At 42.7% G+C, this 26937-nt stretch overlaps 1 protein-coding gene across 2 annotated transcripts in view; it reads right to left on the minus strand.

The window, feature by feature from the left end:
• oscp1b (organic solute carrier partner 1b) overlaps positions 1-26937 on the minus strand; it is a 69007-nt gene that overhangs the window by 29621 nt on the left and 12449 nt on the right. For both annotated transcript variants that reach the window (XR_013580025.1, XM_078566911.1), the window contains exons 2-4: positions 13663-13817; positions 13020-13187; positions 8507-8587 (exon numbers count right to left, since the gene is read on the minus strand). Coding sequence is in view for 1 of the 2 variants with exons in the window: in XM_078566911.1 (XP_078423037.1) it covers positions 8507-8587; positions 13020-13187; positions 13663-13817 (404 nt within the window). In the remaining variant the exon portion in view is untranslated. The remainder of the gene's footprint in view (positions 1-8506; positions 8588-13019; positions 13188-13662; positions 13818-26937) is intronic.

The following is a 26937-nucleotide window of genomic DNA, read 5'->3' on the forward strand; positions in this document are numbered from 1 at the left end:
GCCATATGAACACACTCGACCTCTCCCTCCAGCAGCACCGCCGCACCCATTTTCAAAGCTGCGCGTGCCCCCAGTTTCATTTTATTCTCCGCCTCATCCGTCGCCTCAACAAGAAACTTTTTCTCTTTCTCTCAAGTGCTAAGGAACGCAAGCTCCAACAACTCATCGACACCAATACCCATCTGGGACCCTCCACCCCTGCTTGTCCCTCCGTCCCCACCCCATCTTCCAATCCCAGCCCCAGCCGCGTATTCACTATACCCCCTGACCTTCCCCTCTCCGATGCTGAACGTTCAGTGCTCAGCAAAGGACTTAGTTTCATACCCTTCGCCCTCATCTCAATGAATTTCGGGCTCGGCATGATGCTGAACTCTTCTTCCGCCGTCTTCGTCTCCGTGCTCACTTCTTTGGGCAGGAGTCCTCTCCCCGTTCAACGGATCCTCTTACCCACCTCCAATATTCTCCCTCCACCTGGACCCCTCCCTCTGGATTTTTACCTTCTCTTGACCTTTTCATTCAGAACTGTCGGCGTGACATTAGCCGTCTCAATTTCTCTGCTCCTCTCACCCATTCTAATCTGTCTCTCTCTGAACTCACTGCACTCCGTTCTCTCTGAACTCACTGCACTCCGTTCTCTCTGAACTCACTGCACTCCGTTCTCTCTGAACTCACTGCACTCCGTTCTCTCTGAACTCACTGCACTCCGTTCTCTCTGAACTCACTGCACTCCGTTCTCTCTGAACTCACTGCACTCCGTTCTCTCTGAACTCACTGCACTCCGTTCTCTCTGAACTCACTGCACTCCGTTCTCTCTGAACTCACTGCTCTCCGTTCTCTCTGAACTCACTGCTCTCCGTTCTCTCTGAACTCACTGCACTCCGTTCTCTCTGAACTCACTGCACTCCGTTCTCTCTGAACTCACTGCACTCCGTTCTCTCTGAACTCACTGCACTCCGTTCTCTCTGAACTCACTGCACTCCGTTCTCTCTGAACTCACTGCACTCCGTTCTCTCTGAACTCACTGCACTCCGTTCTCTCTGAACTCACTGCACTCCGTTCTCTCTGAACTCACTGCACTCCGTTCTCTCTGAACTCACTGCACTCCGTTCTCTCTGAACTCACTGCACTCCGTTCTCTCTGAACTCACTGCACTCCGTTCTCTCTGAACTCACTGCACTCCGTTCTCTCTGAACTCACTGCACTCCGTTCTCTCTGAACTCACTGCACTCCGTTCTCTCTGAACTCACTGCACTCCGTTCTCTCTGAACTCACTGCACTCCGTTCTCTCTGAACTCACTGCACTCCGTTCTCTCTGAACTCACTGCACTCCGTTCTCTCTGAACTCACTGCACTCCGTTCTCTCTGAACTCACTGCACTCCGTTCTCTCTGAACTCACTGCACTCCGTTCTCTCTGAACTCACTGCACTCCGTTCTCTCTGAACTCACTGCACTCCGTTCTCTCTGAACTCACTGCACTCCGTTCTCTCTGAACTCACTGCACTCCGTTCTCTCTGAACTCACTGCACTCCGTTCTCTCTGAACTCACTGCACTCCGTTCTCTCTGAACTCACTGCACTCCGTTCTCTCTGAACTCACTGCACTCCGTTCTCTCTGAACTCACTGCACTCCGTTCTCTCTGAACTCACTGCACTCCGTTCTCTCTGAACTCACTGCACTCCGTTCTCTCTGAACTCACTGCACTCCGTTCTCTCTGAACTCACTGCACTCTGTCTCTCAACCCCAACATTGTCATCAAACCCACTGACAAGGGTGGTACTGTTGTTGTCTGGCGCATTGACCTCTACCTCGCGGAGGCTGAGCGTCAACTCGCAGACACTTCCTCCTACCTCTCCCTGGACCATGACCCCACCACAGAACATCAAGCCATTGTTTCCAGGACTGTCACTGACCTCATCTCCTCTGGAGATCTTCCTCCCACAGCTTCCAACTTGATAGTCGCCCAACCTCGGATGGCCCGCTTCTACCTCCTACCCAAAATCCACAAACAGAACTGTCCTGGCAGACCGATCGTGTCAGCCTGTTCCTGCCCCACGGAACTCATTTCTCGTTATCTTGACTCCCTTCTCTCTCCCCTTGTCCAGTCCCTTCCCACCTACATCCGTGATTCCTCTGACACCTTACGTCACATCAACAATTTCCAGTTCCCTGGCCCCAACCGCTTCCTCTTCACCATGGATGTCCAATCCCTCTACACCTCCATCCCCCACCAGGATGGTCTGAGGGCCCTTAGCTTCTTCCTTGAACAGAGGCCCCAACAATCCCCATACACCACTACTCTCCTCCGTCTGGCTGAACTTGTTCTCACACTGAACAATTTCTCCTTTAACTCCTCTCACTTCCTCCAAATAAAAGGTGTGGCTATGGGTACCCGCATGGGCCCCAGTTATGCCTGTCTCTGTATGGGGTATGTGGAACATTCCTTCTTCCAGTCCTACTCCGGCCCCCTCCCACAACTCTTTCTCCGGTACATCGATGATTACTTCGGTGCTGCTTCATGCTCTCGTCGGGACCTGGAAAAATTTATTAATTTTGCTTCCAATCTCCACCCCTCCATCATTTTCACATGGTCCATCTCTGACACTTCTCTTCCCTTCCTTGACCTCTCTGTCTCAATTTCTGATGATAGACTGTCCACCAATATCCATTACAAGCCTACCGACTCCCACAGCTACCTCGACTACAGTTCCTCACACCCCGCTTCCTGTAAGGACTCCATCCCATTCTCTCAGTTCCTTCGCCTCCGTCGCATCTGTTCTGATGACGCTACCTTCAAAAACAGCTCCTCTGACATGTCCTCCTTCTTCCTTCACCGAGGTTTTCCACCCACGGTCGTTGACAGGGCCCTCAACCGTGTCCGGCCCATATCCCACGCATCCTCCCTTACGCCTTCTCCTCCTTCCCAGAAACATGATAGGGTCCCCCTTGTCCTCACTTATCACCCCACCAGCCTCCGCATTCAAAGGATCATCCTCCGCCATTTCCGCCAACTCCAGCATGATGCCACCACCAAACACATCTTCCCTTCACCCCCCCCTGACGGCATTCCGTAGGGATCGTTCCCTCCGGGACACCCTGGTCCACTCCTCCATCACCCCCTACTCCTCAACCCCCACCTATGGCACCTCCCCATGCCCTCGCAGAAGATGCAACACCTGCCCCTTCACTTCCTCTCTCCTCACCGTCCAAGGGCCCAAACACTCCTTTCAAGTGAAGCAGCATTTCACTTGCATTTCCCTCAACTTAGTCTACTGCATTCGTTGCTCCCAATGCGGTCTCCTCTACATTGGAGAGACCAAACGCAAACTGGGCGACCGCTTTGCAGAACACCTGCGGTCTGTCCGCAAGACCCAAACCTCCCTGTCGCTTGCCATTTTAACACTCCACCCTGTTCTCTTGCCCACATGTCTATCCTTGGCTTGCTGCATTGTTCCAGTGAAGCCCAATGCAAACTGGAGGAACAGCACCTCATCTTCCGACTAGGCACTTTACAGCCTTCCAGGCTGAATATTGAATTCAACAACTTTAGATCTTAAACTCCCCCTCCCCCCATCCCCACCCCGTTTCTCCCCCCTCCCTTTTTTTTCAATAATTTATATAGATTCTTCTTTTCCCACCTATTTCCATTATTTTTAAATCTAAAACTAAAACTTTGTTTGTCTTTCCACCCCACCCCCACTAGAGCTGTACCTTGAGTATCCTGTCTTCCATTCTTAATTAGCACTTTTCTTAGACAATATCACCACCTTCAACACCTCTTTGATCCTTTTGTCTGTGACATCTTTTGATTATCTGCTCCTATCACTGCTTGCTTATCTCCACAATCACCACACCCTCAACTTCTCTCTCCCCCCGCCCCCCCACCTTAGACCAGCTTATATTTCACCTTTCTCCTAACTATACTCAGTTCTGCCGAAGTGTCGTGAAGACTCGAAACGTTAACTGATTTCTTCTCCACCGATGCTGCCAGACCTGCTGAGTTTTTCCAGGTAATTCTGTTTTTGTTTCAGTTCAGCTGAAGTGTTTAACTCAAAGAGGTTAGTGGAGTTACAGAAAAGTGATTTGCAATTAAAACAGTTATATCAGAAAGCTAATTCAGAGACCGAAGCAAAATGTATCCCAGTGTGTTATTATCTTCGAGGGAATATATTAATGAGAAAATGGCGATCGGATGACATCTCAGCAAATGAAAACTGGAGGGAGATGCAACAGGTTGTTATCCCATTATGTTATAGAAATGAGATTCTGAGGGTGGCTCATGGAATTCCAATGGGGAGACATTTAGGAATTAGAAAAACACAGGAAAAGATAGAGGTTTTTTTTTTTAGCCAGGATTGCGTAGGGATGTAGTCAAATTCTGTACAACCTGTCATATATGTCAAGTAACAGGAAAGGCACAAGCAGTGATTAAGCCTGTGCCTTTAATTCCAATACCAGCATTTGAAGAACCTTTCACTAGGGTCATGATTGATTGTGTAGGACCCCTCCCTAAGATTAATAGTGGAAATCAGTATTTTTGACAATAATGGATGTGTCTACTAGGTTTCCTGAAGCGATACCTTTAAGAAATATTACCATTAAGAAGATTGTGGAGGAGTTAATTAAATTTTTTTACAAGATATGATTGTACTTCATTAGGTAAATCAGATCAGGGGTCAAATTTTATCTCACAGCAAGTGATGGAAGTGAAAGCAGATAAGGCTAAAATTCACAGTTTTGTTCCTGGAGAGAAAGTATTAGTTTTATTACGAGTACCCGGGGATTCATTAAATGCAAGATTTAACAGACCTTACAGGATTGAGAAGAAATTGAGTGAAGCAAATTATTTAATAAATACTCCAGATAAAAGAAAGAAGCAAGAGGGTGTGTCATGTAAATATGCTTTAAAAAATACTTTGACAGGGAAGTGGAACAAAGAGGTATTAGTGATGGTGGATGATGAGAAAGGAGTAGAAGTGCAGGACTCTGAAATTGATTTTCCTCTAATCAAATTGGATAATGAGGGGGTGCTTGAAAATTTAAATGCAATATTAAGTTACCTTCCAAGCAAGTGTCAAAGTGACTTGGAAAAGCTATTGCAGTCACACAAACCTATTTGTGGAAATAAGTTGGGAAAGACACATTTCGCTCCACATGATGCGGTTTATATTGATGATCTAATTGTTTCTAGTCAGATGTGGGAGGAACATTTACAACATCTGGAAGAATTATTTACTTGACTACAAGAAGCTAATTTGGTGATGAACTTGGCTAAAAGTGAATTTGCAAAAGCGCAAGTTACATAACTAGGCCATACCATTGGACATGGTAAGGTGGCTCAGAGAGATGCGAAAGTCAAGGCTATCCTGGATTTCCCAGTGCCTACAACAAAATGAGAAGTTTTGAGATTTCTGGGCATGAGTGGGTTTTACCGGAAATTTGTACCAAACTTTAGCCAAGTGATTGCTTCACTGACTGAACTGTTAAAAAAGGACAAGAAGTTTCAATGGACACTAGAGTGTCAGAATTCATTAGATAGTTTGAAAACTGTATTAACTATGACACCAGTGTTGGTAGTACCCAATTATGCCAAGCAATTCAAGTTGGCCATTGACACAAGCGATATAGGCATTGGGGCTGCACTGTTATAAGATGACACTGGAATTGAAAAGCAAGGTATTTTTCACGGAAACTGAATTACAACAGAGAAGATATTCAACAATCAAAAAAGAGACTTTGAGTTTGATGTTAGCAATGCAGCATTTTGAAATTTATGTTGCAAATAATTCATCAGAAACAATTGTTTATACAGACCATAATCTTTTGAGGTTTTTGGTCAAATTTCGTGACAAAAGTGCAAGGCTTTTCAGATGGAGTCTATTATTACAACCATTTACTCTACGTAGAGAAAATCTGTTCGCAGATGCATTATCAGGAGTTTGAAACTTAAAGGAAATTGGGACATTTAAAAAAAAAACATGGACACTGAACTGGAGTGATTTCATTTGATACCAAGGACTTGTGCATATATATAATATATAGTTATGTTAATGCATGCATCTGGTAATGTAATAGTGTAATGAGTATAGGAGATGGTGTGAGATGGGTTATTAAAATGAAGCTATCTTTTAGAATTATGACGGTTCATTTTTCGATAAGGAGGGGTTGTCATGAAGCGTTATTAATGTATATAATATTTTGGAAAATAATTTTCTTTTAAAACAGAGGCTTGGTCTGCGGGTATGTCTTAATTGGATTAAAGCCAGCTAGTTTGGGTGCTTTGATATGTACTAGTTTTTATATGTAAGAGTGATAGCGTGCATATGCATTTTTTGAATAGAGCATCCAAGAAATGGGGTGAAAACTTGACGCCTTTCGAACAACTACCAAGCAATATGTTTATATTACTAATAAAATTGGTACAATGAATGGAGTTTCACTGTTAAAAGGTAAAGTTAAAAGAGGTTGTTGATACAATGAGAATTAACATTCAATGGGGCTGGTAGGTATAACTTCAGTAGTTTTCGGGTGTGCAGGCAGAGGCAATGTAAGATCAAAAGGCAGCTGCAAGCCTCCAACGGGCTCCACAGCAACCAAAACAGAAGAACTCATTTTGAATCCATAAAGTGAAAATGCCTTGCCTGGTGTTTTGGTTAAGTCTGTTGGTTGCTGTTGCCTTAATGGAGATTAGTTTGGGAATTTGTTAAAAGTTACGATAGTAGTAATTTGTAGCCACGTGTACATATATTTTAACCTATGTAAATTAATAAAATGTTTCAATTAGTTAACGTAAAGGCTCAAGAACTGGTGGTCTGATTCCTGAGTTTAGAATCGCATCTCAAACATAGCACTTAAAATTATAGGTTATGACAGTTGTTTAAAGTTTCCCTCTGGAATTTTTAAATAACTTCGCTTTATCAACTGCATGGGTCATAATACATCCACTCTATCAAAACTTTTCTGAAATTTTAAAGACCTGTATAGGTCATCTCTCAGCTGCCTTTTTTGAAGAGAAAAAAGAGACCAAGGCTGTTCATCCTTTCCTGACATGTATACGCATGCATTTCTGGTACCATTGTCATTATTATTTTTTCCTTCATTCCTCCTATCCTTTGGTTTCTGATTCTTGCTGCTGCACAGTAATCACTGTCCTCAACTATTCTGCCCTCACTCATTCTGAGGTAAGGAAATGAGTGTCAGAAGGATAGTCAACTACCGAAGCATCCAGAAAAAGTTAGGTTAGATGGCAAGGATTATTTCCTCGCACCGTCTCAACCTCTGGAATAGATCACCAAAACGTGTTCTAACTTGGTTCACTGCAGTCCTTCAGAATGGAGTGGAATGAGATATGAGGATGTTTTAAGGGATGTGTTAAGTTGGTCGATGGTGCGGGGGCAGGGGAGCTAGCAGAGATTGGTATTATCAGTTACCAGAATCACTTGGAGCTTGCTTGATTGGCTTGGGTGGGGTGGGCAGGAGGAGAGTGGGAGAGGAATTTCCCAGAGTTTCCTAAAGCTGGTTAGAATATTTTCTTGAAATAAAAGCAAAATACTGTGGTGTTTGAAATCTGAAATAAAAACAAATTACTGGAAATTACTCAGCAGGTCTGGCAACATCTGTGGAGAGAGAAAGAGTTTTGAGTTGAACACGACTCTTCTTCAGAACTCTTCTGGCACTTCCTGTTTATATTTTTGATACTTTCCTGTATTTTTGCCTCTGCCAAATTTCACAGCATCATAGAATTGTCACAGCGCAGGAGGAGGCCATTTGGCTCATCATGGTCAGCTCTCCAAATGAGCAATTCCCTTTGTGCCATTCTCCCATCTTCTCCCCACAACCCTGTACAGATTTCCTTTTCAGATAGCAGTCAAATTCCCTTTTGAATGCTTCAGCTGAACCTGCCTCCACCACACTCTCAGGCAGTGCATTCCTTAACCACTCGCTGTGTGAAAAAGTTTTCCCTCATGTCACTTTTTCTTCTTTTGTCAATTAGTTTAAATCTATGCCCTCTCATTCTCAATCCTTTCACTAGTGGGAACAGTTTCTCCCTATCTGCTCTGTCTAGACCCCTCAAGATTTTGAATACCTCTATCAAATCTCCTCTTAGCCTTCTCTGCTCCAAGGAAAAAAGAGTCCCAATTTCTCCAATCTATCTTCATATCTGAACTTTCTCATCCCTGGAACCATTCTCCTTAATCTTTCCTGCATCCTTTCATGAATCTTTTCGACTTCAATCAAAAGGAAAAATCAGGCCATGTGTATAAATAGCGGTCAATCCAATATTGCACATTTTACAATGGCCAAAGTTAAAATTACCCCCATTTCTCTATACGGACACTATGCTTCTATAGGTGTGAGGGCCCAAAAAACAGGCATAAAGTTCTCATCTACTCCTTGACTAGACAATAAACGCTTCTGCAATACAACTGTGAAGTTGCAGACTCAGTAAGTTCCACCCAGTTGCATACGTGGTGTATCACAGACCAAGCAGGGACTCAGTGCACTTACTCGGATATGGAGGTCCTGAAAGAAAACCAGCAGGGTTTGTCTGATGAGCTGAAACTCTCCTGCTGGTAGGCAGCTGTACGTCTGTCAATCAGAAAAAGGCAAAAGGTCATGCATTATATTCCAAAACTAGCAAATCAGAAACATGTAATCTGTTTCGCAGTACTAAACACAGTTGACTATACGTCCCAGCTAGACCAAGGCCCAAGACTGGCATTTGTGATGCTGCAGACCCCAGGAAGAGGCCAAGTGTCACATACGTGGTATTTCTGGCTGAAGATGATTACAAATGCTTCAACCTGGTCTTTTGCACTGATGTGCTGGGTTCCCCCATCATTGAGGATGGGAACAATTGTGGAACCTCCTCCTCCAGTTGGTTATTTAATTGTTCACCACCATTCACAACTTGATGTGGCAGGAGCTTAGAAATAGGAAAATAGCGCAGATGAATACGTGGCTTAAGAGGTGGTGCTGGAGGGAGGGTTTTAGATTCCTGGGACCGTTTCTGGGGAAGGTAGGACGTGTACAAGCAGGATGGTCTACATCTGAACCAGAGCGGGACTAACATCCTTGCCGGCTGGTTTGCTAGTGCTGTTGGGAGGAGTTTAAACTAATTTGGCAGGGGGAGGGGCCACAGAATGTTAGCAGAATAGGGACACATCATAATACAGTAAAACAATCAAGTCAGAGGGAGTACAGCTGTATTAAGTTTCAAGGGAGTAAGGCAAGGCTGGATGGCCTCTGCTTTAATGCCAGGAGTATTACAGGTAAAACGGATGAGTTAAGGGTGAGGATTGACACGTGGAATTGTGATATAGTAGCCATCACTGAGACGTGGTTGAGGGGGGGCAGGATTGGCAGCTCAATATTCCGGGATATAGAATCTTCAGGCGAGACAGGATGGGGTAAAAGAGGAGGAGGCATTGCTTTATTAGTTAAGGAGTCAGTTACTGCAGTAAGGAGAGATGATATCTTGGATGGGGCATCGAATGAAGCTTTGTGGATAGAGCTTAGGAATAAAAAAGGAGCAGCCACATTGTTAGGTGTTTATTATAGACTCCCAGATAGTCAGCGGGAAATTGAGGAGCAAATATGTGCACAATTTGCGGAGGTGTGTAAAAGCAATAAGAATAGGATAATTGTATTAGGTGATTTCAACTTTCCCAACATTAATTGGGATAGACATAGTGTTAAGGGCTTAGATGGAGTGGATTTCTTGAAATGTGTACAGGAGAACTTTTTAGGTCAATATGAGAGAGTCCAACAAGGGACGGCGCAGTGTTGGACCTAATTCTGGGGAATGAAGCCGGACAGGTGGCTGAGGTGGTGGTGGGGGAGCATTTTAGTGATTGCGGCCACAACACAGTACAGTTTAAGTTTGTTATGGACAAAGAAATAGACAAGTTGCAAAAAAATGTTTTGGATTGGGGGAGAATGGATTTTAGTAAAATAAGGCAGTATCTGGCCAAGGTAGACTGGGAACAGCTGCTTGTGGGGAAATCTACAGAGAAGCAGTGGGGGGCATTCAAAAAGGAAATGGGGAGGGTACAGGCTCAACATGTTCCCTCTAGGGTGATAGGAAGGAGTAACAAGCCCAGAGAACCATGGATGACCATAGGTATTCAGTTTACGATGAGAAGGAAAAGAGAGGCTTTTAGCAGGTACAAGGGAAGCAAATCAGCAGAGGCATTAGTGGAGTACAGAAAGTGCAGGGTGGAGCTTAAGAAAGCAATTAGGAGAGCAAAGGGGATATGAGAAAGCTCTGGCTGGTAAAAGCAGGGAAAATCCCAAGATATTCTATAAGTATATCAATGGGAAGAGGATCACCAGGGAAAGAGTAGGGCCCATAAGGGACCAAGGGGGCAATCTATGGGTGGAGCCAGAGGACATCGCTAGAGTGTTGAATGAATACTTCACATCCGTCTTTACCCAAGAGAATGAGGATGAAGGTATTGAACTCGGGGAGAGAGACTGCGAGGTTCTTGAGCAAATTGATATAGGGAGCGACAAGGTATTGGAGGTGTTGGCAGGCTTAAAAGTGGAAAAATCTCCAGGTCCAGATGATTTGTGTCCCAGATTGCTGCGGGAGGCAAGGGAGGAGATCGCAGGGGCCCTGACCCAAATTTTTAATTCCTCTCTGGCCACAGGGGAGGTGCCAGAGGACTGGAGAACAGCTAATGTGGTTCCGCTATTTAAGAAGTGTTGTAGAGATAAGCCAGAGAACTACAGGCCAGTGAGTCTCACGTCAGTGGTAGGGAAACTATTGGAGAAAATTCTGAAGGACAGAATCTATCTCCACTTGGAGAGGCAAGGTTTGATCAGGGATAGTCAGCATGGCTTTGTCAGAGGGCGGTCATGCCTAATAAATTTGACTGAAATTTTTGAGGAGGTGACCAGGTGTGTAGATGAGGGTAGTGCAGTTGTTATAGTTTATATGGATTTCAGCAAAGCCTTTGACAAGGTCCCACATGGGAGACTTATAAAGAAGGCAAATGCACATGGGATACAGAGTAATTTGATAAGGTGGATTCAAAATTGGCTTAGTTGTAGGAGACAGAGGGTATTGACAGAAGGGTGCTTTAGTGACTGGAAGCCAGTGTCCAGTGGCGTACCATAGGGATCTGTGCTTGGTCCCCTATTATTTGTCATTTATATAAACGACAGAGATGACTATGTGGGGGGTAGGATTAGTAAGTTTGCGGATAACACAAAGATTGGCCCGGTGGTTAATAGTGAGGTTGAGTATCTTGGGCTACATAGACGGGATGGTCAAATGGGCAGATAAGTGGCAGATGGAATTTAACCCTGAAAAGTGTAAGGTGATACACTTTGGAAGGAGTAATTTGACAAGGAAGTATTCAATGAACGGCATGACACTAGGAAGTTCTGAGGAACAAAAGGACCTTGGTGTGTGTGTCCATAGATCTCTGAAGGTGAAGGGGCATGTTAGTGGGGTGGTGAAAAAGGCATACGGGACACTTGCCTTTATCAATTGAGGCATAGATTACAAAAGTAGGGAGGTCATGTTGGAGTTGTATAGAACCTTGGTGAGGCCACAGCTGGAGTACTGTCTGCAGTTCTGGTCGACACATTATAGGAAGATTGTGATTGTGCTGGAGTGGGTGCAGAGGAGATTCGCCAGGATGTTGCCTGGGATGAAACATTTAAGTTATGAAGAGAGGTTGGATAGACTTGAGTTGTTTTCATTGGAGCAGAGAAGACTGAGGGGCGACCTGATCGCAGTGTACAAGATTATGAGGGGCATGGACAGGGTGGATAGGGAGCATCTGTTCTCCTTAGTTGAAGGGTCAGTCACGAGGGGACACGAGTTCAAGGTGAGGGGCAGGAGGTTTGGGTGGGGGGGGAATGTGAGGAATAACTTTTTTACCCAGAGGGTGGTGACGGTCTGGAATGCACTGCCTGGCAGAGTGGTGGAGGTGGGTTGCCTCGCATCCTTTAAAAAGTACCTGGATAAGCACTTGGCACATCATAACATTCAAGGCTATGGACCAAGTGCTGGTAAATGGGGTTAGGTAGGTCAGGTGTTTCTCACGTGTCAGTGCAGACTCGATGGGCCAAAGGGCCTCTTCTGCATGTTGTGGGATCACTTAGCTCTGTCTATAGCATGCTGCTTCTGCTGTTTAGCACGCATGTAATCATGTGCTGTAGATTCACTAAGTTGGCATCATATTTTTAGTTATGCCAAGGTGTTGCACACCCTTCAGTGAACCAGGGTTAATCCTCTGTCTTGATGGTAGAGTGAGGGACATGCCAGGCCATGAGGTTACAGATTGGATTCAAGTACAATTCTGCTGCTGCTGACAGCTCACAGCACCAGTTTTGAGCTGCTATATCTGTTTGAAATCTATACCATATTGCACGGTGGTAGTGCCACACAAGGTGTTGGATGTCCTCAATGTGAAGACAGGACTTTGTCTTCAACCGATACTGTCATGGACAAATGCATCTGCGGCTGGTAGATTAGTCAGAGTGCGATCAAGTAGGCTTTTTCTTCTTGTTGGTTCTCTCACCACTCCATCACACACCTCTCTTTGCCTTGCCTACCAAGCCAAACTTCCCCTAAGGTTCCCTCCTTGCTCTAATTCTGAACTTGCATCTTTCTCTAATTTCTCTCCAAATGTTCTGCATGGTGTCATGATCTCATCTTGAACTTATTCCCACCAAACTGTTGATCACCCAACTTGCCTTCTGAGTCCCCTGCTAGCTGATAATGTAAACCGTTCCCCTGTCTCAGGTACTGTCCCCTTTATTTTCTGCCATCATAACCCCACCTCCTCAAAATTCCTATCCTTGAGCACTCTTCCCAAGCTCTCTCATGTTGTCAAAGGAACCTGTCCCTGAAACAGTCCTTCCCACCATCAATCTCAATTACATCTGCTAGATAGTGCACATAATGATGCCTGCAGACCGGTGTTACAAGACATTCTTATTCACATGCCTCGTCCAAAATATGCCTTAGTTACATTGACTTATATCAAGCGAAGAAAACACTCACCTCGATCAGCTGTCGGAATGTCTCATCCACCTGGTTGAGAATGCTTGGAGAGTCACGTATAAATTCTTTAACTGCATCCATATGATTAAACGTGACCAATAAGATGTCTTTAGGCCGTGGACAGAGCAGCACTTGGTACTTGAATGCCATTGTCATCAGGTCATAGAGCTGGATATTATAGGGAAACAAAGCATAGATACCAAATATACATGGGGTTAAAATAAACAAACATTCTTTTCTGCAACCAAGAATCACCCTAGAATTCTTTCTTCCTCTTCCCACCCCTCCTGAGTAGTGACCTTTGGCTTTGGCAAGCAATGGTTTCTCCCACATGTTTTAATACGTGAAGCCAGTGCTTGAGCTAGGGGTGTGAATTTTCATTGATTGGATAGTTGAGAGTTTTGCAGGTCGCTGCTATTTTTTTTTTCCATCATACTGTTTAATACTCAGGCATCCAAAAGAGCATAGCTGTGAAGAATGCCTGCTTCCAACAGCTTGACTCAGGTCAGGGTTGTTAGGGGTGATTGCAAGCCATTTTTGTATTTGTATTTTTTGAATAAATCTACACTCTGTAGAAACCCAAAAGACTCCCATATTGCTGAGAGGATTAAACACTGCAATTACACTAGAGTGATCCATTCACCTTGTCCATGCTAGCCTGATTAAGTCTCATAATGGAGGCGTGAGCCAGTCGATCAAACACGGTTCTTAGGGCTTTCTTGGAATACAGTTCCTGAGATTTGAATAATTCCTCCATGAACTTCTTATTGAACATAGTACTTATAATGTCATTCATAACTGAAAAAAAGGAAGAAAGAATTATATATAATTTAATAAATAATCCATAAGTATCCCTTATATACCTAGCAGATAGAGACACTGCCCAGGGTAGACCTCAACCACATAGACCCAAGTTAATTAAGCTAGGCTGGGGTGACAGCTGAGGGTGCATCAATTATAATTAGCCTGATTACTGTATTTTACCTGATGGAAAGTGTGCATGTGATAGGGTCAAGTGCAGCTATGATATGCACATAATGAAAAGCCCTGCTAAGACTCAAAGTCTCAATGTAAAGAATGGTCACCGGAGGGGAACTATGTATCTGCGTGAGAGTCATCACCTTTAACAAAGGAAAGGGATAAATTGGATGAAGAAGAACCCAAAAGAAGAAGGTGAAGAGGTGCAGCACAGTGGCAATGTGTCTTGGAGCTCTGTGAGGTAGAACCCAGATTCATGTCTATCATTCCTCACCTGTCAATGTACCGAGCAGCTATCCTTGCAGGCTATTCAGGGAGTGAGGCAGACATAAAAATAACAGTTAAGTGCTACGTCCATGGGTCTTACAGCTAGCTTGGAAGCAAGCCAAATAGAGAGTGGAGAGTAGGTTATCTGCTCAGGAAATGTGTGTGACACAGGAGTAAGTAATAGATAAAAGAAAGAAGATCTTCTTTTAAAAATGTGAAGCACCAGGGTTCCAGTTCTATACACTTTGCTGACCAACAGCTTTTTTTGTATTTGCACAAGCGGACAAGGGTGAATTTTCTTCACACTCACAACACTGACTTCATGAGACGTTGATGGTGGGAGATTCAATGATAGTAATGTCATTTAATGTCAAGGGGAGATGGTTAGATTTTCTCTTTACAGTATATCTGTGAGGCATTATCAAATTATTGTATTAGTCCTTTCAATTGAGGCAAAACGTGAGCAACTATTCTTATAATTATGTCCATGTATAGTTACTTTTTTTGTTTTCTTATATTTTATTTTTCCGTGCTTATCAAGTTGAGGGGCATTTTGCCAGGTTTTAAACTTTTTATCTTAGTCACCTAGTGTCAGAAACATGTACTACAAAAAATGATTTATTTTCTAAATTTCTTCATAGTTGACAGCATTGTGTAAGTACTGGAAAGGAAATCATCAGTAATATCATATTATTCTACATTAAATATGAAAGAAGTACAGAGTTCCAAACAAAAAAGTTAACTTGTTGGTTATTGCTTATATATAGATTGTACCTTTTGAATTGGGTTGTTTACAGAATCAACAAGGTTAATGTATTAAGGACAAGGGAGTATGCCAATAGAACAAATGCCATGCAGCATCTAGGATTCTGACTGAGCACTGCATTGTTATCCTGAAACAATGATTCTGCTTAGAGGACATATTAGGCTGTATTGAAGGATTCCTCCCAGACTGAATGTCAAGATTCATAATCGCTTATAGCATGCTCTACACTCAAAGGGAAGTTATCTTTGAGCTGCCTGAGGAGGAAGATGTAGAGCAGGAAGACGAAAAAGGGGATCAGGAATGGGTGGATGCAGATGAAGAGCAAGACTCAGCAGTGCTACAAGAAGCTGTGAGGGCTATAATGCAGGAAGTGATTGAAGAGGCATTCTCCGGAATCATCTCTCCCTTGCCTGAAGCACCAAAACAGTCTCTCCTTCCATTTGACCCACTCCTGACACCACCATGTCAATGTGCTCAAACAGTCCAACCCCATGAAACAAAAACAGAAAATGCTGGAAAAAACTCAGCAGGTCCAGCAGCAGCTGTGGAGAGAGAAACAGAGTTAACGTTTTAAGTCTGTATTGAATCTTCTTCAAAGAAGGGGGTGGGGGGAGGGGGTCCGATGTCAAAAGGGAGGGAGAGGTTGGTGTGGGGATGTTGTCGGAGGTCGGGGGAAATTGAGGTGCCCCGTGGCGTCGATCTGGGTATTTACAATAGTTACCCAGAAGTTAAAAGAGGTTTTAATTCTTCTAACATTTTCTGGGTGACTATTGGTATAATCCTGGTGGAACTATCCAAAGTTTGCAACTTAAATCGCATTTTCAGGTGGTTCCCAGTGCAGCGCAATTGTCCTGAGGAAGTTTGCACTTCTGGACAATTGCTGTGCAAACCCTTGCCTGGGAACATGCCAGAGGGATTCCCCAGCGCATCTTTGGGGTACCCCCCCCAAATCCGACGTTGGGGGGCATGGAAGTTACGGGCCATTTTTTAAAATTAACTGTCCAAAACCTCACCCACGTGTGGATGAGGTTACGTTAAAAAGGCAAAAGCCGCCTGGCTTATTTGTCCGTCCGCCAACCAAACGGTTAGACGGGCAGCGAAAAATTCAATTTAATTAATTGATTAAGGGCTTTAATAGGCCTTTTAATTGTCGGCAGGCGCGCTGCCGCCTCTCTCGCGCATCCACCAAATGAAATATTACAAGAGTGCGCGATGACATCAGGACGCTCGCCCGAGGTCATCGCACATTATTTCATTCCTGTTTGGGTCGGACGCACGCCTGCTGATGGGATGAAAAATTCTACTCATGGATTTTAAAAGACCCAGGCAAAATAACACTATACCCTGAACAGCTGAATTCAAAGTGAGTTTTCTTCACTTCAGTTCGTTTAGACAGCAACATGAGGCTTAGAGGCTGGAGGCTTTTCACATTTGTTAGGTCTTAGAATGCTTTCTTCTTGTACATAAGCTCACCTCCTTTATACAGATGTTTCCCTTTTTAATGTAAATCCTATTGTCCCAATAGGTCTTTTCAACTCTACTTTTCTAATAATAAAAATCTTTCATAGTGCCAATTTTATCACTAAGATTTGGAAAAAATAAACACACTGTTTGGCTTCTTCTGGCTACGTGTAACATTTCACCGCCTCTTTTGAAACTCAAATTACTCTGGTTTATCTAAAAATACAATTTTTAAAGCTTCAGCCATGTTTATCTATTTAACAATTCAAACCTAGCTTCTCTTCTGACACATCAAAGCCTTCAGACCAGCTGTCTTTAATTCAATTAAGTCACAGACACACACAGGCACACACTATTCCTACCTTAGAATACATTCCAATAGCACAATGAGAATTATTATATTTTCCTGACACCCCATCATTACTAAAAATGACCCATCATCATTTAAAAAGACAGCTTCATTTTCTTAACCCATCTTACATTACCTCCTATACTGATTACACTATTACATACCAGGTGCATGCATTAACATAACAACATATATACAAGTCCTTAGTATCAAAAGAAATCATTCCAGTCCAGTGTCCAGGTTTTAAATGTCTAATTTTCCCTTCAAGCTTCAAACTTTTGACAATGCATCTGGCATCAGATTTTCTCATCCAGCCACATGTATAACCTGTAGATTAAATGGTTGTAGTAATAAACTCCATCTGAATAGCCCTGAACTTCTGTCTCAAAATTTGTCCAGGAACTTTAAAGGAGTGTGGTCTGCAGAAACAATTGTTTCTGACGAATTGATTACAACATAAATTTCAAGATGCTGCTGTGGTGGCCTAGACAAATAGGGAACCTACTTAGTACTGAAAGGGTTAATGGAGAAATTGAATTAAATGCTTAGGCCTAAGAGAAAAATACTGCAACCTTGAAGAACAATACCATCTTGTCTGACTACTGTAGGATGAGCCCTGAGACATCCCATGTGTCTCTCTCTCTCGGGCCAAATGTAATCAAAGTTGTGGTAACCAAGTGTGTAGGCACTGCACCTGTTGTGTAGGAATGGAAATTAACTAAAACATGGATTGGTCAGTTAACGTATGCAAATAAGTGGATTGAGATGTGCAAAATTTACTGATTGGTTGTAAAATGCTTTTAAGCAAGTGTTTGTGTATTCTGCTTGGAGACGGCACAATAGCTCTCGTTGTATTGTTCTCCCTTGTGCACAAGTAATAAATGGGGTTTCTATGTATTAATGATGCCTCGGTGTGATTAATCTCCGACAGTTTCTGGAGGTTCCACCAAGATGACTAACCCCTGGGGTTGAGTCACGGAGCGCCAGCGTCAGGACCTCGCGGTTCAAGGACTCCTCAGTCCGCGGCAGACCCATTTGGGCTTCTGGGGTTCGTTGACCTGCGATCTGCCTTCGCCTGCCTGTGGCTGACTCTCAGGGTAAGTCGTCTATTTAAATATTTGGGAGATTAATTTGGCCAGTAGTTTAGTGTAAGTTAGTAGTAATATACCCAGGGGTTCGAGTCCCCTGGAGGTGAAAAAGTAGTAGTAGTATTCCCAGGGGTTCGAGTCCCCTGGAGGTGAAAAGTAGTAGTAGTATTCCCAGGGGTTCGAGTGCCCTGGAGGTGAAAAAGTAGTAGTTGTATACCCAGGGGTTCGAGTCCCCTGGAGGTGAAAAGTAGTAGCAGTATTCCCAGGGGTTCGAGTCCCCTGGAGGTGAAAAGTAATAATAGTATTCCCAGGGGTTCGAGTCCCCTAGAGGTGAAAAAGTAGTAGTAGTATACTCAGGGGTTCGAGTCCCCTGGAGGTGAAAAGTAAGTAATTTCTGTGTTTTCTTTTGTGTATATTATTAAGTAAAAATGGGAAATATGGCATCAAAGAAACCCCAGGTTCCCCCTTTGAAGAGAACCCCAAATGCTTATATGTATGTCCATTACGGTCCTGAAATTGTCAAATATGTTTCTGATTGGGTTAAATGGACTCAAAGTAAAGGAGAGAGCTTCCCACCAGGTGGAACTTTTAATCGGGACAGATTTGAGCGTTTATAATATGTTTTAAGGGAGGTAGATAGTCCGCTACTGAATTTTCTGTAACTTAAGAAAAAATGAATTGATGTAAGTTACAAGAGCTGTTTGTGCTGGAGAGAGAGAGAGAGAGAGAGAGGTACCCCTAGGGGGTTAATGAGCAATTGACAAGCAGCAGAGGGAAAATGTGAGCTTTCGTCAGTTTGAAGGTCCCTATAGGTGGAGCCTTCAAGATCCCTTTATTCCCCCACTGCTTCTCGAAGCTTCGTTTAGAGTTAAGTTCAATATTATAGGAGTATCGATACGTACCTTTATCTATGTGTTTGTTTCTGTGCAATGAAGCATTTGTATGTGAGCTTTAATGTGTTTTCTTCCCTGAATTGTATTTTGTTGAGCACTTCAGAGTCAAAAGCCTCATATTAGATTAAAGGAAAGGTTTATTCAAATATTCCAAAATTTTGAGTATAAGGTTTGAGTTGAGATTTCTGGCAAAAATCGTAATTTGAAGGTTGTGTAAAGATAAAACAGGGCTTGCCTTTGTTTGAGATGAACCAACCCTTGTACCACCCCCTTGCAGACTAGTAGGGAATAACCCTCATCATCAGCTTCATCATACATACGAGTTCGTATTCTAAAATTCTGAGGAAAAAAAATTACTTGAAATTCAGAAAGATTCTAGGAAAACCAAAAGACATAAACTCAAGGTCTAGGTGGTTCCAATGGGTAAAAAGGGGTTTCTTATGAAGAGATGAATTAAATATTAAAGGAAACCTGCTTTCCAAAAGCACTGGAATTTGAATTTCGGACAATCTTGAGATGTAAAGTTCAGTGTAATTTAACAGGTTACTTTGAATAACGAGGATGCTATCTAAAGATAAAGAATGTGTCGATAGACATACGGAAATTATAACTTGGATACAAATCGTTACACATGAAAAACAGGTTATTTTAATTTTGATAGTGCAAATTACAGTTCTTACAAAGTTTAAAAATTTGAGGTTTGGTTCTTGATAAAGTTCTCAAAAGGGAATTTTCATTTTAAAAAGGTTTGACAACAATTGGCACTAATTCAAATGCTGCAAGCTTTTGTACTTGTAAGTCTGTTCCCAAAACGTGAAGTTAAGCTCAAGACTGTGACAAAGTTTGACAGAAATCCATTTTTTGGCTGAGTTAATGAATCTGGGATAAAGCAAAAAAAAGTCAGACATAATTTAGTGGGACAATAAGATGTTGTTTGAGAAGAAGATAAGGAAGCAAAACATGTCAATGCTTGACTTCTGTTTTAAAATTGTTGTGAGAATATTTTCTTTATTTTAAAGTCTCTCCAGGCAACCTGAACAAGATAAGATGGTATCTGTTGCATGTGTAAAATGGTATGAGGCAAGTAGGAGAATGAGTTAGGGAAAGAGGACATAATGTACAAACTGTTTTAAGGGAAATGAATTTGATAGTCTGGCCATCAACTGAGACATTAGAACTGCACAGGGGGAGATAAGCAAAGATCTAGAGACAGAGATCCTCGTTGAAATGGAATAGTTAATATGGCCTAAAGAGTAAGGAAACATTTTAAACAATCAAGACAATAGAGAAACTGACTTCAAGAGAATCAAGATGATCATGGTCAGGGAAAAAACTTAGAGGTAAAACTATGTGGAATCTGTAGTTCAGGAATTGAAATGCAAGGAGAAATAATACTTAACAACAATTTACCACAAGATGGATACAGGTAAAGGGAAAGCTGGAAAAAGGCTAAATAATTGTATTACTGATTATATTAATGTGCCTGTGAGCTACAAAAAGTAAAACCACAGGATTAACACCTTGATGACAGGCAGAGTTAAGCGGTTCTCAGAGAGAACCATCACTGGAAGTGAAGATACTGAGCCATTGAAAGATAGGATAAGAAGGTGTAGAGTTGTTTAAGGAATTGAGGTCTGACATGAGACAGCAGCAGGAGAGAGTAAACTGGAAGGAGTGGGAGTGCCGACCCAGATGGATTCAGAACAGGGAACTCATTTCACTGGGAGAGTCATTAAAGAAGTGTGTAATCTTATGGAGATTAAACAGAAATTCCATATTCCTTACCACCCCCAGAGTCCAGGGATGGTGGAAAGGATGAACTGAACTTTAAAAACATCTATAGCCTAAGCAATTCAGGAGACAGGCAACAACTGGGCCACAGTATTGCCCAGCATTCTGATGCGCCTTAGGGCTACACCAAATTGGACTACCAGGTTCACCGCATTGAAATGATAACAGGAATGGCCATGCAATTACCTGAAGGCATTATGGTAGGAGGTGTAGGGCCACTGAAAGGAAAAATACAGGACAATGTAAGGGAATTAAGTAGGCAATTACATGAGTTGAGAGAAGAAGTTAGAGACTGACAGATGATTAAGGATATGGAAACAGGCAAATCCAAAGAGCAACAACGGACACCCCAAAGTGGGGAATAAGGTGATGGTCAGGGTGAGCTCAGAGCGAACAGGCATGGACCATACGAGGTAATTATGACAGGTGATACACGCGCACTTGTAGATATGAGAACCAGTGCCGATGTTAATGTCTCCACAGGTCTACGATCCTGGTCGAGGGCGTATCAGTACTGGCAACAAGGTCGGGGATCATCACTGCTCATCCCGCACCACAGGAGGAACTTTGGTACAGCATGGAGAGTGCCGAATGCGACACGCAACGGGGAATGATAAATGTAACAGTAGGAGAACAAGTGCTTTCAAATTGTAGTAAGGGTTTGCTTCGGATCGGGCATGGGAGGTCCGCACTACCCAGCCACCTCCCACCTCTACTTTCACAGTCCGAGTACAGATAATTGAAGACCCTCAAACCACACCAACTGACCCATCTTGTCCGATTATGCATCCAGGACTGGCGAATGGTTTGGTACTGGTTAATCAGAAGTTTTGAATGAAATGTACACCATGAGCTGGTACCCGTAGTCTTGAATGTATCCGAAATTGTCCTGCCCCAGTGGTGGTCAACCCATACCCAAGCACTCTATACGGCTCTGACGCGCCAATTGATGACTGAAGCAGTTCAGTTCAATGGCGAGATGCGATCAGGCTTGGGAGGGAACCGTGTTAAGCGCAGCCTGGTAAATGATGCTGCTACGATATTCAATTTAGGAACATCATTGGTTAATCCAAAGCCTGGCTACCGTGCTCGAAAGTCATACGGGGACTATCAATAAATTAATTGAAATAGGCAAAAAATATTTCAGACGAAACGAGCAGAAATGATGTATGCAGCACCTATGGACAAGAATCATGACTTGACCGGTTGCCAGCTCAGAGGTTTAACAAGTGTATATAGAATGAATGTTGAATGTATAGTGAATAGTAATATGCTAATAGGCATTGTATTAGTAATACCTGTTATACCTATGTCAATGACATAACCCAGGCAAGATGCTCACAGTGACTGCTGGTACGGGACCCCAGCCATGGGGCCCGTTTGTACACTTACAAATGGACTTTAGACAGATGCCTAAATGTTTGGGACATAATTATGTTTTAGTTATCATATGTTTGTTCTCGCGATGGGTGGAGGCGTATCCCACCGAACGAAATTATGCTGTTGTTGTTGTAAAATTGTTGTTGTGTGAATACACACCCAGATTTGGGATACCAGAGTTTTTATCGAGTGGTAATGGGCCTTATTTTACCGCTAAAGTGATAAAGGAACTGTTGAAGGCCTTACAATGCAACCATCACCTTTCCTGCCCGTACCACCCCTAGTCTACTGGGGCGGTGGAAAGACAAAATGGTATTCTGAAAAACAAACTAGCTAAATTATGTGAAGAAACTGGTTTGAAATGGCCTGAAGCTCTACCCTTGGCACTCATGACTATGCGCTCTCACCCTAACCGTACCACCTCCCTCTCTCCTTATGAAGTTGTAATGGGACATCCTATGCGCCTCCCACCTTTGTCTGCTAGGGAAATGGACATCCACGCTATGGATGAGGGAATGATTACATACTGTATAGCACTCACTAATTCTCTCAAGAGCTTGCATATACAGGTAGTAGAAGCTCAGAAAAAGCCCACTATTGAAGATCGCCATCAATACCAGCCCGGGGACCTAGTCCTGGTAAAGACCTTCAGGAGAAAAAAACTGTTTGGAACCTTGATGGGAAGGACCTTTCCAAGTCCTGCTCACCACCCATACGGCCATGAAGGTTGAAGGACGACCCTTGTGGATCCACACATCGCATGTCAAGCGGACGCTGACCTCGGACGGAAATGCTTGTGCAAGAACTTTAACTGAGCCGTCAGAGTGCTGACTCTGATTTGGATCCTGTCCTGCGTGGTCCTTGCGGGGGCATGGAATACCAATTCTGCGGTTCAACGAATGCAGGCCGTAGCCTAGCAAGTTAATCGGACTAAATTTGGATTTGTACTCATTTTCTTGTTAACCCCTCCTCCTCAGAGATGCGTTTTCTGGCTTTCCCCTCAGATTCCGCATGGTCCCTAGGTAATACAGGGGCCCTCATTCAGCAACCGCCCATTTGGAGACAGGAGCCCACCTTCTTGGCTCTTAAGGGGGAGGCCTGGCTATGCATCAGGAGAAATTATACCAAGGGTAGTACTCGGGTGGGTGAGTTGCCATTGGGTTCCTGTGCCTACCTTGCTGATTCAAACCAGCTATCTATCCCCTCCCTTTCCTCTGAAATCAGGATTCCACTGAGGAAGAAGCTCGGCGACTAGGATACATAGAACTTGGCTAAGGGTGGTGGATTGTCATTTTAGGACAAAAGGGGGGAAGTGTGGTGGCCTAGACAAATAGGGAACCCACTTAGTACTGAAAGGGTTAATGGAGAAATTGAATTAAATGCTTAGGCCTAAGAGAAAAATACTGCAACCTTGAAGAACAATACCATCTTGTCTGACTATTGTAGGATGAGCCCTGAGACATCCGATGTGTCTCTCTCTCTCGGGCCAAATGTAATCAAAGTTGTGATAACCAAGTGTGTAGGCACTACACCTGCTGTGTAGGAATAGAAATTAACTAAAACATGGATTGGTCAGTTAACGTATGCAAATAAGTGGATTGAGATGTGCAAAATTTACTGATTGGTTGTAAAATGTTTTTAAGCAAGTGTTTGTGTATTCTGCTTGGAGACGGCACAATAGCTCTCGTTGTATTGTTCTCCCTTGTGCACAAGTAATAAATGGGGTTTCTATGTATTAATGATGCCTCGGTGTGATTAATCTCCGACAGTTTCAATGCTAACACCCAAAGTTTCCTTTTTGATTGTTGAATATCTTCTGTTGTACATTCAACTTTCGTGAAAAACACCCTACCGGTTTTTCAATTCCATTTTCATCATCACCAACTTAAATTGCTCGGCATAATTGGGTATTGCCAAGTTAATACTGTCTTCAAACTGTCAAATGCCTTCTGACACTCCTGTGTCCATTGAAACTTCTTGTTCTTTTTTAATAGTTCAGTCAATGGAGCAACTACACTGTTAAAATTTGGTACAAATTTCTGGTAAAACCCACTCATGCCCAGAAATCTCAAAACTTCTCTTTTGTTGTAGGCACAAGGAAATCCATGATAGCCTTGACTTCCACATCTCTCGAGCCACCTTACCATGTCCAATAGTATGGCCTAGATACGTAACTTTCACTTTTGCTAATTCATCTTTGGCCAAGCTAATCAACAAATTAGCTTCTTGTGATCGACAAAACAATTCTTCCAGATGCTGTAAATGCTCCTCCCATGTCCGACTGAAAACTATCAAGTCGTCAATATAAACAGCACAAATTGCTCAGACCTTACTTTGTTTGTCAGTCTTTGAAATGCTGCAGGTGTGCTTTTCATACCAAATGGCATGACTTTAAACTGATATAGTTCATCTGGCCGATGAAAGCCTATATCTCCTTTGCTCTCTCCGATAACGTACTTGCCAATATCCTCTTAGCAAGTCAATTTTTGTGATAAATTTTGATTGCCCCACTTTCTCAATGCAATCTTCCAACCGTGGTATAGGATATGAATCTACTTTTGTCACTGCATTCATCTTTCAATAGCCTACACACAGTCTTTGTCATCCATCTGATTTCGGTACCATCACAATAGGCAAACTCCAATTACTGCAACTAAGACTCAATGATATCATTTTGAAGCATAAATTCGATTTCTTTCTGTACTTATGGATTAAATCGGCAAAGTTATCACAAGGATAATGCCTTATTGAAGATGAAACTGCTACACACACATCATGTGTAGCTAAATTTGTCCTCCCCAGCTTATTCCCACAAATAGCTTTGTGTGGCTGCAATAGCATCCCCAAATCACTTTGACGCTTATCTGGAAGGTAACTCAATATTACATTTAAATTTTCATGTATCCCTCATTATCCAATTTGATCAGAGGAAAATCAATTTCAGAATCCTACATTTTTACCTCTTTCTCATTACCTACCACCACTAATACCTCCTTTTGGTCCTCTTCCCTTTCAAAGTACTTTTTAAGCATATTTACACGACACTACCTCTGCTTCTTTCTTCTCTCTGGAATATTTATTAAATAATTTACTTCACTTAGTTTTTTTTCAATCCTATAAGGCCCACTAAACCTTGCCTTTAACGAGTCACCCAGTACTGGTAACAGAACTAGCACTTTCTCCCCAGCAACAAAACTGTGAGCTGTAGCTTTCCTGTCTGCCCCACTTTCATCACTTGCTGTGATATCTTTAAATGCTCCCTAGCCAACTCACATGTTCTGTCCAATCTCTCTCTGAAGTTTGATACATAATCCAGGGGAGTAGTTACTGAATTTTGACCCACCAATTTCTCATGATCCCCTTACCTCATGACCATAAACTAGTTCAAAAGGACTGAAACCAGTCGATGCATTAGGAGCATCCCTAATACTAAACAACAAGAATGGAATTCCTCTATCACAATCCTATACACCCTCATCATAGTTTTTAGAGTTTGATGCCATCTTTCCAAAGCCCAATGTGGCTCAAGGGTGTGATGATAAGCTGTTGACTTAAATTGTTTTATCCCCAATCTGTTCATTACTTCCTTAAACAGCTGTGACATGAAATTTGAACCCTGATCTGATTGTATTTCTTTTGGTAAACTATATCTTATAAAAAATTTAGTTAACTCTTCCACAATTTTCTTTGTTGTAATATTTCTCAAAGGTATCGTTTTAGGAAACCTTGTAGATACATCCATTATTGTCAGTAAGTACTGATTTCCATTTTTGGTCTTTTGGATTACACAATTAATCATGACCCTAGTAAAAGGTTCTTCAAATGCTGGAATTGGAATTAAAGGTGCCGGCTTAATCACTACTTGTGGTTTCCCCATCACCTGACATGCATGTGACTACATCCCTATGTAATCCAGGCCAAAAAAAATGTTTTTGTACTTTTGCCTGTATCTTTTTAATTCCGAAATGTCCCCCATTGGAGCTTCATGAGTTATTCCCAGAATCTCATTTCTATATCCAAATGGTAGTACAATCTGATGCATCTTCCTCTACTTCCATTTGCTGAAGCATGATAAGGCCTCAATTTTCTCATTAAAACATTACCCTTAAGGTAATAAGATTCTGGAATACATTCTGTCTCTGTTTCTGAGAAAGCTGTCTGATATAACTGTTTTATTTGCGAATCCTTTTTCTGTAACTCAAGGCAGTTAGTGGAGTTAAACCTCTCAGCTGCATTGTCCTCCATTTCATCCTCCTGAACAATGTTATCAAACACAGTCTCAGCTAGTTGGATTTCCACGCCTTCTCCCTGCCTTTGAACTTCCTGTTCTTCTTGTTTCAACCTGTGAGCCTGTGGTCTTGTTATCACACAATCTGGAAACAAGCCAGGATGCTCTCCCTGCAACACTTCTGAAAACACCTCTACAGGCTGCTCAACTACCATAGGCATCACCCACATCTGTGACCCAGCTATATCATTACCCAGAATAAACTGAACCCCTGCAATGGGCAATTTTCCACTCCTCCAACAATCACTTCGCCTGTTTTCCACTTACTTCTTAAATTTACCTTCCACAATAGAATAAGTTTAGCATCTCCATGAACCCCACTTATTATCACCCAGTCCTGCAATACTCCCTCTAAACAACAAATGTCACTATCCTAAAATATCAAAGGATTGACTAGCCCGTGTCTCTTAAAATGTTAAGATCTTTACTTACTCCACCCTGTACACATGGAAAGACTTCCCCTTCACATACAAAATATTTAAATATTTCAACCACCTGCTCCTCAGAATTCTCTTGGGTATATTGTGAACACATTCCCATTTCTTTACCTATCACTGATTCTTCCTGTTTTACCTGTACACAAATCAGTTTTTTTTCCTGTGCCTGAACCTCAGAAACCACAGTAATTTTACTTCCAAATCTTTTCTGCACCCCAAT

The sequence above is a fragment of the Cetorhinus maximus genome, chromosome 21 (genome assembly GCF_964194155.1).
Source record: "Cetorhinus maximus chromosome 21, sCetMax3.hap1.1, whole genome shotgun sequence".
Classification (NCBI taxonomy): domain Eukaryota; kingdom Metazoa; phylum Chordata; class Chondrichthyes; order Lamniformes; family Cetorhinidae; genus Cetorhinus; species Cetorhinus maximus.